Here is a 10521-nt window from a genome sequence, read left to right as displayed (position 1 = left end):
CATCTGAAAAAAATATAGGATTTGTATCTTGGGTACACCATCATGCTAATCTTTTCTTGGTTCCATCATTAAACCCGCACTAGCTAGATCTAAAGCATGAAAAGATCACTAAGGTAAGAAAGCTTGGTCCTTTTTGTGGGTTTCTGAATAACTTTAAAATGAGTATAGGTGAAAAGAACCTTGTTGGTACATTGTTATTTATGTTAGTTTTGATGGAGTATCTTTTCAGTAAAAATTCTTGAGAAGTATAGAAGTGGTTTGAATTCTAAATCTTCAAGCTTACTTCATTTTAAATAGTTTGTTGAATGATTTTGGAAAATGCTTGTCATGATGAAAATATTAATATTTGGATTCTAGGTTAACCTTATAATTCCATGGTCGTGCATAACTTATGTTCATAGCGTACTTTGAACTTTGAATTTTTTTCCTTGTACTTTGATACTTTAGTTCCCTCTAATCTGAATCTCAATTTTTCATTTTTAGCTTCTATAGTTAAATAGATGAGTACTTAGAACATCACTAGAAAGCACCAAAAGTAATAACTATCTGTAACCAGCATCTGGAAAAAGTCATTGGAATCGAGCATTCACAAATTTTGCATCTTCTTTTTAGGTTAGGTAATGGAATTTTATGTAAATGGATTTCAAGATTTGACGTATGATTTTATCTAGAGACCTTTGCTGAGGTAATGTGTGCAATTCTACATAAATGTTAAATACTTGTTCACTTTGCTACTCATTGCTATCTATATATTTATACAAACTCTCTTCTCTTTCTTATGTGGATTATTTATAGATAGGTTGGACCTTAAACCAATTGTTCAATATGAACCAATGAGACTTAAGGAGCAAGATGTAGTATTGGGGGTAAAACAATATTTTGACCTATTCGAGGTTATGAACAACCTGTGAAGGATTAACTTACTGATAATGGTTATATCAGATGGGCACAAATATATCTATAGTTAGAAGAGTGCAACAATGAGACTTTAGTGGAATGCCCGTTAGTTAACAAATGTTGATTAGTTCGATTTAAAAGAGTTTAGTCAATTAACCTCGGATCATTGGAGTCCATGATCTATAGGTCCATTAGGTTCTTCTGCTACCTCATATGGAATTAACTTAGAACAATATGTTGGAATAATTCGACCTATTCGAATTAGATAAAAAGAGAAACCAACAAATATATGTGATATAGTCGTTGATTATCAATTTGATAAATAGCTTTATGTTTAAATGTGATTTAAATATTAAAAATATGAATGCAGATTCATATTTGGAAGCTCGGAATTGATGGAAATTGTCAAATTTGTAAAAAGTCAAATGTTGGCATTTTTACTTTGAAAAGTCAAATTCTGACCATCTTTATATTCAAATGTGATTTGAATTTCAGAAAATTGCAGATTCATGCTCAGGAGGTCGAAATTAGTCAAATAAACAAAATGGTAAAAAGTCAAAATGTTGACTTTTAACTTGAGAAAGTCAAAGTTTAACTTTGACTTGAATGATCAAATGACCATATTGCCATTTGTCTATAGTTAGTGAAAAATAATCCAAAATTTTGTTGGATAATCCCACTAACACTTAGTGGGATAAGTAGTTACATGGGATGTAAACACCATTAAATTCCATTAATTCTTAATGGAAAATGAGGTGTTGAACTTAGGTTAATCTTTACATGAAATAATTGCATGTCTTTTGCCTAAAGACTTGTTTTCAAAATTGTAAAAAACTTTTTGAAATTTTTAATTTTTGAAATTAAAGCAAAAAGTGAAAAAAAAAATTACCTAATTTCTCCCGACCCTAATCCAATTTCCATCTCTCCCTCCTTCATTCCTTCATGTATTGGGTCCTACAACCCGGTTCTAAGTTTGGAGAATAGTGGGTCAACTCTAGTGGTCGTCCCGGATTCGTGTTCTTGAGAAAATTACGAGGATCGAGAAAACTTCAAAGGTACGTTTCCTATTAAGCCTAATTTATTTTAATTAGGATAATATAAGCATGTTACATTTCTAAATTGTTTAGATGTAATTAAAGTGAAATTGATCTTGTTTTCCGTTAAGCATGTTTACCATTTTTCATCATTACCATGGTCAACACGACCGTTTAAATTTGAAGCTTTTTTCTCATCGTTTAAAACGAACTACATGATCGTGTTGGCATGATTTAAACGATTTACGTTTACCATGGTCAACACAATCATTTAAGTTTGAAGATTTTTTCCCATCATTTAAAATGAACTATACACGATTGTGTTAACATGATCTAAACGATCGCTTACCATAGTTAACATAATTGTTTAGCATGGTCAACATGATCGTTTAACATGATTAACATGATCGTTTGATTTGAAGTTTTTAACGATAATTTATATTGGACTATGCGATCATTTATCATAATCAACATGATCGTTTTTCATGGTCAACACGATCATTTGTCATGGTCAACACGGTCGTTTAGCATGGTCAACACGATCGTTTAAAATTTGAAGCCTTTTTTTTCCATCGTTAAAAAGAACTACATAATCATGTATCATGACCTAAACGATAGTAGATCATTCGTTTAGATAGTAGGACATGATTGTTTAGAAAAAGATTACTTGCACACGCGTGTCACCGATTAATCGCGTATTGACTAGATCATTTTTGGTATTTTTCATTGTTGGGCTGTGACTTGTGGGCTTTATAATTCTCAAAACATTAAAAGGAAATTTAGTCCTAAAATAATTGTTCTGACTTCTACCATGTTGTAGCTGAATCAAGAAAAACAAAGCTAAATAATCCATTTTGAGGAAAAATTAAGAAACAAATCTGTTGGGGCAATCAACATTAACTTTTTCTAATGGAAGATTTATATTTGCACTCATACGGGCATGAAAGTTAAGAATGCTAAAAAGGCTATTTAGTTGGAAGAAATGTAAAAAAAAAAAAAAAAAAAAAAAAAAGAATTTAACACTAATGAAAAAAGAGAAGTTGGTTGCAACTAACAAATAAAATTAAGTACACATATAGAACACACATATTGAAAGAAGTAGAATATATCCACAATTTTTAGAAATTTTAAAGAAACATTGTATATCATCCTCGCAAGAATAGTAGAGAAGGAGAGCAAATTCCGTAGCTAATGTTGATTGCATCTCATTCCTTGATCCATTTACATTCGGCTGCCTTCAATGATCCCCATGTCCTATATGTGTTTTTTTTTTTTTTTTTATTAATAGTGGGAATTCAAATAGTTCAATTGAAAATATAGTATTAAATTTTTCATTGATATATATGTTGATGTGTTTGTTGTTATTTTTGCATTTATACAGATTCGATGTTAATATAAGGGTGAATTAATATTTTTTATTATATAAATTATAGACAGGTTTAGTTATTTGAAAATAAGAAAATGTTGATTTATCCAATAAAATTCATATATAGAATATTTTGTTTTTTGATATTTGAAACCTAAATTGAAAGTAAATGATAAGTATTTTAGGGTATTTTGAAAAAATTAGAAAAAAGAAAGATTCTCTTTTTGGTGACGGCTGGACAGAATCTGATGGTTAACATTTGACGGCCGCCAGCTGAAGAAGAATTTTAAACTCAAACACATAATTAAACTGACAAAAAGAATAATAAAGGAATCTTTCCTTGTCATCCTTACACATTTCTTTTTCACTTCAACCAATAAATATAGACTTTTTCAAAAAAAAAAAAAAAAAAAAATAGAGAAAAGAACTAATAATTGACATTCCCTTAAAAATAAAAATTTACACTTCATAAACAAATAAAATGGATATTTTTGTTTTGTAATTTTTTCAATGTGGAGTAACCTGTTTGTTTTTAATTATTATTAATAAATGGAAGGGTTTGTTCAAAATTAGAGAAAAAGAAAAGGTGAAAAAGGGATGATAAAAGAATTTTCATTTTGAAATGTTAAGGATATTAATGGGATAGATTATATTACAGGTTTTTTTTTCATATTTTTCATAGGAACGAATGAAAGGATTTTTTCTAAAGTTTCAAATACCAAATGAAAATCTTAAAGGACGTTTGGGGGAAGGGTTGGATTATGGAGGGTTAATCTTATGATAAAACCATTATAATAAAACTATTGTTATGATAAACTTAGTTTTATTATAACATGTATTTGGAGAAAAATTTAAAAACGTAGTTTTATGGAGGAGTTGAAGACACAGAGGATTACGAGGAGTCAAAAAAGATTTAAGAAGAGAGAGAGAGGGAAGAGGAGTTATGATAATCGTTCCCCCAAACAAAGTATAACCCAACCCAACAGTGTTAACATTTGTAAAGGAAATTTTCATAAATATAACAAACTGGTAAAATATTTATGGCCCATGTAATAAAGTCCATGAAGCTATTTTTTAAATATTTTAGGTTTGTCCTTCCCTTTTATCGTCTTTCTTCTCCTCTTCATCTATCATTCGTGTACGATTTGATTTTTTTCTTTACATCGTCTTTATTCTTTTCCTCTTCTTTTTTTTTTCAAATTATTATTTGGTTCAAGATAGTGTATCAAATATAAAATATATTTTTTTTTTCAAACTTTTTATTTGGACTAAAAAACCGTCGTTGATCTGTATAACAAATAGCAAAATCTAAATGATCGCTTATAAAGAATCTTGAAAAAATCATTTAGATTGGGAATAGAGCCAAATCTAAACGATTGTGTAAAAAAAATAAACAATTGTGTACCAAAAGAATCTTAAAAAAAATCGTTTAGCCAAACCTAAACAATTGTGTACCAAAGAATCTTGAAAAAAATAAACGATTGTGTACCAAAAGAATCCAAATATGAACGATCGTGTACCAAATTTTGAAAAAAAAAACGTTTAAATTTAGGTACAATTAAATCTAAACGATCATGTAACCAAATTAAACGATCGTGTATCAAATCTATTACGCATTGTTGACGGCGTGGTTGATTGGACATTTTTTGTATTTTTTATAGTAAGCTTGTGAGCTTTTTCTGTTTTCGAAATTATTTTATACATTGTAAATATTTTTTCGCTTTGTTATATTTTTTAAAATACTCTAAAAATTTAATATATTTTTAAGATAAAAGAAAAAGTTTAGGGAGGATGAATATAATTTAGTCTATCTCTTAGGTTAGGTTGAAATTAAAGTCCAACAAACTGACAGCCTTTATAAAATGAAAGATTAGTAAATGATTTTTGAAGTTTTATGTTTTAAGAATGTGTTAGAAAATATTAAACTATTATTGAAAATATATTCTTAAACTTTGTTTGTTATTTGTTCATGAAAAGAGTATTCATATACACTTTGAAGAGTTTCATTATAATACAAATGAACTTTGACAAACCTTTTTTTACCAATTAATTTGAATTTTATTTTTACAAAAGTTTTAGCCATCTAAATGAGTGTAGTAGTGATCCAAGAATCATCATGTTATTTTAGATCGTCAACTTATCTATATGTTTGGGAAGGGGCATCTAAATGCTTTGAATGACGGCTGCCCCAAAATTGTAACATGTGCTTTTTTTTTTTTTTTTTTTTTTAAATTTTCCACTTTAAACTTTACCCCAAAATTCCTTATCAACCCCTAAATTAAATGTATTTAATGCCTATATATTCTCTTTTTTCTTTTTTATTCATATTAATTTTGTCTTTTAACTTCTTTTCATTAATTATTTTGATTCACCCCTGCCTGACAACTTTGACTAAACCTCACAGGATACCATTTTTAATATATACTATTTTCAAATATACTAAAATAAATTATGTACATAAGTTGTAATTTTCTTTGATCTATCGTGAAGTTTCATAATAATAATTTTTTTTATTTAATATTTTATTTGATAACTAATTTTATTTTAATTTTTATTAAGTTTTCGGCTTCATCAAATTAAAAAAAAAAAAAAAAAGTTAAAGGTTAGAAACTACAGATTCGGTAGTCTGTAGTGGCTATTTGGTTTATAGTTTTTGAGAAGTGCTGTACTTGTTCTCTTTCACATTTCTCTAGTCGGTGTTTCAGAAAATAAGCTCCTTCTACTTGGTTTCTAATATTCTAATATTTTTCTCTAATATTAGATCAATTTTTGCATTAACAAATCTTACCTATCTATTACATATTTCTACGTTAAATTTCATCTATCATTAATAATAGATTTAGAAAGAATTTGATACAAATGTTGTTATATTTTGAGTCCAATTGCTATATATATATATATAGCAACTCTTTTTCTTTGTATAATTAGTTAGCCTTCTTAATTAAGATAAGTAAATTGTTGCGGTATCTTGTTGAGAGTAATAGTTGCTGATTTAAATGACCTTAACAAAAGAGTGTATAAAAAATTGACATCAAACCTAGTGATCAAGGATATTATATTTATAATAAAGCATTGATGATAGGAAATCAAAGAAATAAATTAAAACTCATATATATAAAATATAATAAAGCAAATAAAGCCCAGTCGATGAAAATAATATAAGACCTTAGCTTCATTGCATACTCACTTATGTCTAAGGGTGTTGGAAGAACAGACTTCTTTCTCTTTTTCAAAGTTAAAATATATGTTGCCGTTTGGTTGGTTGGTTGGTTTGTTTGTTTTTTTTTTTTTTTTTTTCTTTTTTAATTTTTAAAATAAGAATAAAAATGGAAATGAAATTAATAATAAGGTTTAAAATGGAAAAAGAAAACATAGAAGAAAAAAAAGAGATAAATGTAAATATTAGGACACAGCTCATAATATTTCATTTCTTGTCTATACTTTAGTTGTCACACGCATCTTCCTATTTCAAGTCGAACAAAAAGAAAATCAGATTGGAAAACGATGTCGTAGCTACAAAACCCTCCCTCCCCATTTCCTTCCGACCTTCTCTTTATAATTCTAAAAATTCACTTCTTCAAATATATTCCTCACAGATTCATCAAATCTTCCATAATAATTCTCTTGACCAGCCCCCATGGACGGCGCCAGAACTGCCCTCACCACCGCTCTCTGGCGGTCCTTCAGAAACGGCGATTTCGAAGAACAAGACGTCTGGAATGTTCTCAACGACCACGAATCCACAACCACTTCCACAACCACCTCCTATCATTCCAATTTCTCCACTGCCGATTCATCCTTTCTCCCCTCCGCTTCCAGAATGATTCCGAGGCCCAACGGCGGCGTGGGTGGTCAAATTGGGTTGATTCCGCAGTGGTTGAAAAGCGAGAGAAGTAAAAACCCTAGGAATAGGATCAGGAAAGTGTGTTGGGATGAAGAGGATGATGAGGATGGAGTTGAGGGCGGCGGTCATAGCAAGGAGGAGGAGGAGGAGGAGGAGGAGGAAGAAGAAGAAGAAGAAGGAGAAGGAATTGAGAAGAGAGTTCCGCCGCATGAATTGATAGCAAAGAGATTGGCTAGGGCTCAGATATCGTCGTTCTCGGTGTTTGAAGGAGCTGGAAGAACTTTGAAAGGAAGGGATCTGAGTAAAGTAAGAAATGCTGTTCTAACAAAAACTGGATTTCTTGAATCCATATGACACTCAAAATCAAAATTTGGGTATTTTGTGAAATAGTTTCTCTCTTTTCTAGGGGTATTTTTGAAATTTCAGCCTTTTATTTCCATTTTTTTTTTTTTTTTGTTTCACCTCCACCTCCCTATATATATTCATATTGTCCATCTACTTAAAAAGTCTCCACATTTTAATTCATGAGTGAGGCCAAAGTTCAACATTAATTATTTGTGCCCACACTCATGCGGGTACGTAGGCTATATTATAGCACAAATTAACTATCTACAATTTATCATTTTCTTTAAATCAAACAAAACAAAACAAAATCAAATCACCATAATTTTATTTATGATTGATTAAAGTGGATCTTTATATGAATCCATCAATAAATTAGAAAGGACATACCAAAATTGGAACACTAAACCTTTCCCAGGAGGAATGAAGTATCTTTCTTGGACTTTGAGTTTGTTACAAATGATTTCTAAAAATGACAAAATAACATATGTAAAAATAACGTCATATCTCAATATATTAATTTAAGAATAAAAGATGCTTACCTGAATGCAAACATAAATTTTATCTTTTAATTCTAATGGCACGTCTAACCATGAAGCATATGTAATTGGAATGTTGTTTCGAACGCATGTCCTGATGTAACTCACCATTTGAGTTGCATTTTCACCAATCCATTCACCACATTCATTGTAGTCAACAACCAATCGATTTGCATCAGAGCTAATTTGTGTCAAATGAACCATCGTGGTAGGACCACGCATACTTCTTTGACTAGATGTCTCTAAAAAACAATCAACCTAAGCTACATCCTCGTCGGCTCCTACTGAAAGGTGGTCATCACTACAACAGTCCATTAGTACCTAACCTATCATGAAAATAAACATTATTATAAAGCCAATAACATTCATAAAGAATAAGCAAAATAATAACAAACTTTACCATCTATTATTCATTTTCATTTAGTATCCAAATACCATCACAATCAGTTCGCATGTAGTTTGAATCATCTTCGTCGTTTATTTCCTCAAACACATTCATAGGAACATTGTTAGAACTGATACAATTTAAACTTATATCCCCTAACTCATCATCATTAATATGATCTTTGTACTCTCGATTGGGAGGATTTAACACAACATGCCATTGAGAATCACTTGGATCTTCGAGAAAAAATACTTGTTTTGCTTGTGATGCTAGGATAAAAGAATCTATCTTATGACCAATACGTTTAAGATTAACTAATGTAAACCTCAACTCATCTTTTCTGACACCGCTAACATTGACAACCCAGTTACATTTAAACATTATAATTTTAAAGTTAATATAGTTTAACTCCTAAATCTTTTGAATCACACCGTAAAACAACATATTTGTCACTATAGGATGTTTATCCTTTGCACTAGATATCTACATCGTATTCGCTACTAAACATATACCACTATTCTGCACATTACGAACACCATCACGATGCTCTGTATTGTAACGAATACCATTCATAACATAACTAGAGTAAGTTATCACACTAGGCGAAGGACCATGTGATATTCATCTCAATGTATCAAATATTGTGTTGTTTGGTAACTCAAGTTCTGTAGCAACTTAAAAATCATAGTCATGTAAATATAAATTAGCAAGACTTTTTTAACAAAGTAACTAAAACAAAATAATTGAACATCGTTAGATACATACTTGGCTACGTATCCAAGAAATAAAATATTGATTGTGCTTATCTTGTAGCCATTTTAGATGTTTTTCCTTTGATTAGTAGATTTTTTTCAAATGATCCATATGTTTCCTACAAAGTTATTGTATCAACTCACGATGGTTAGAGATATCCTAATAGGTATAACATAATAAATAAATAAATAAATAAAGTAAATATTTAAAGTCGACATACTTTATGCAAGGTTGAACGTCATTTGTATTCTCTAACACATACAAATGAGCTTGCATTAGTTGTTCTTTTTCAGGCCTTATGTGAGAAGCTGCAGATGAGGGTCGTCCAATATCATCATTTTGATCTTGTTCTTTAGCCTTCCCAAGTCCAATTGACATGTTATCTTGAGAAAATTTCATACAAAATTCTATAGCTTCCTCAACAATATACCCTTCAGCAATAGAATCCTCAGGTCTATTTTGATTTCGAACATATCCTTTAAGGACTTTCTATAACGCCCCAAAAATTAAGATAATTTATTGGGCGTTATTTTGAATCCATCTAATGAGAATTATTTGATTTAGGTGGGAATTGAAATTAATTAAATTTTTCTTGGATGAATATTTAATTAATTAGAGGTTTTGGCATGTGGTGTTTGTTGAGTTTTTATTAAATGGTAGGTTAAGAGGATTAAGTAAAGTTGTGGTTTTTTAGTGTTGTTGAAGTTGAATTTAATTAAATAATTATGGACGTTATTTAATTAAACCGTAGGGTGGAAAGTTTGTTGGAGATTTGATAATTATATGTATACGTGGAAATATATATATAATTATTATGTTAAAGGAAAAGATAATTATATTTATTGAAATATAATTATTTAAAGAAAAGATAGTTGTATTTTGGAGAAAGGATATTTATTAAAGGAGAAAAAGTAAAATAATTATATTTTGGGAAAATATAATTATTTGTAAAAGGATAATTAATTACTTTGGAGAAGATAAATAATAATTAATTACTGTGGAAGATAATTAATTATTTTGGAGAAAGATAAATAATAATTAATTATTGTAGAAGATAATTAATTATTTTGGAGAAAGATAAATAATAATTAATTATTGTGGGAAATAATTAATTATTTTGTAGAAATATAAATCTTGATTATGGAGTGGAGTTGCTATGGTTGGGTTAAGATAATTCATGTTGAAAGTTATATATATATAATTATTATGTTAAAGGAAAAGATAATTATATTTGTTAAAATATAATTATTTAAGGAAAAGGTAATTGTATTTTGGAGAAAAGATATTTGGTAAGGGAGAAAAAGTAAAATAATTATATTTTGGGAAAATATAATTATTTGTAAAAGGATAATTATTTTGGA

The 10521-nt window shown here is 29.2% G+C and overlaps 1 protein-coding gene across 1 annotated transcript; it reads left to right on the top strand.

Annotated features, from left to right (window-relative positions):
- Nucleotides 1-6785: 6785 nt before the first annotated feature.
- On the top strand, nucleotides 6786-7639 carry LOC103490138 (casein kinase II subunit beta-2). Its single transcript, XM_008449512.3, has one exon. The coding sequence runs from the start codon at nucleotides 6935-6937 to the stop codon at nucleotides 7493-7495; it is 561 nt and encodes a 186-aa protein (XP_008447734.1). The 5' UTR covers nucleotides 6786-6934; the 3' UTR covers nucleotides 7496-7639.
- The last annotated feature ends 2882 nt before the right edge of the window (nucleotides 7640-10521 follow it).

The sequence above is a fragment of the Cucumis melo genome, chromosome 1 (assembly GCF_025177605.1).
Source record: "Cucumis melo cultivar AY chromosome 1, USDA_Cmelo_AY_1.0, whole genome shotgun sequence".
NCBI classification, from domain to species: Eukaryota; Viridiplantae; Streptophyta; class Magnoliopsida; order Cucurbitales; family Cucurbitaceae; genus Cucumis; species Cucumis melo.
Note: the sequence above shows the minus strand (reverse complement) of the source record. Positions and strands in the feature narration are given on the sequence as shown.

What these genes read in the sequence shown, in the direction of transcription:
- LOC103490138 (XM_008449512.3), top strand. Translation starts at nt 6,935, where the DNA reads ATGGACGGCGCCAGAACTGCCCTCACCACCGCTCTCTGGCGGTCCTTC.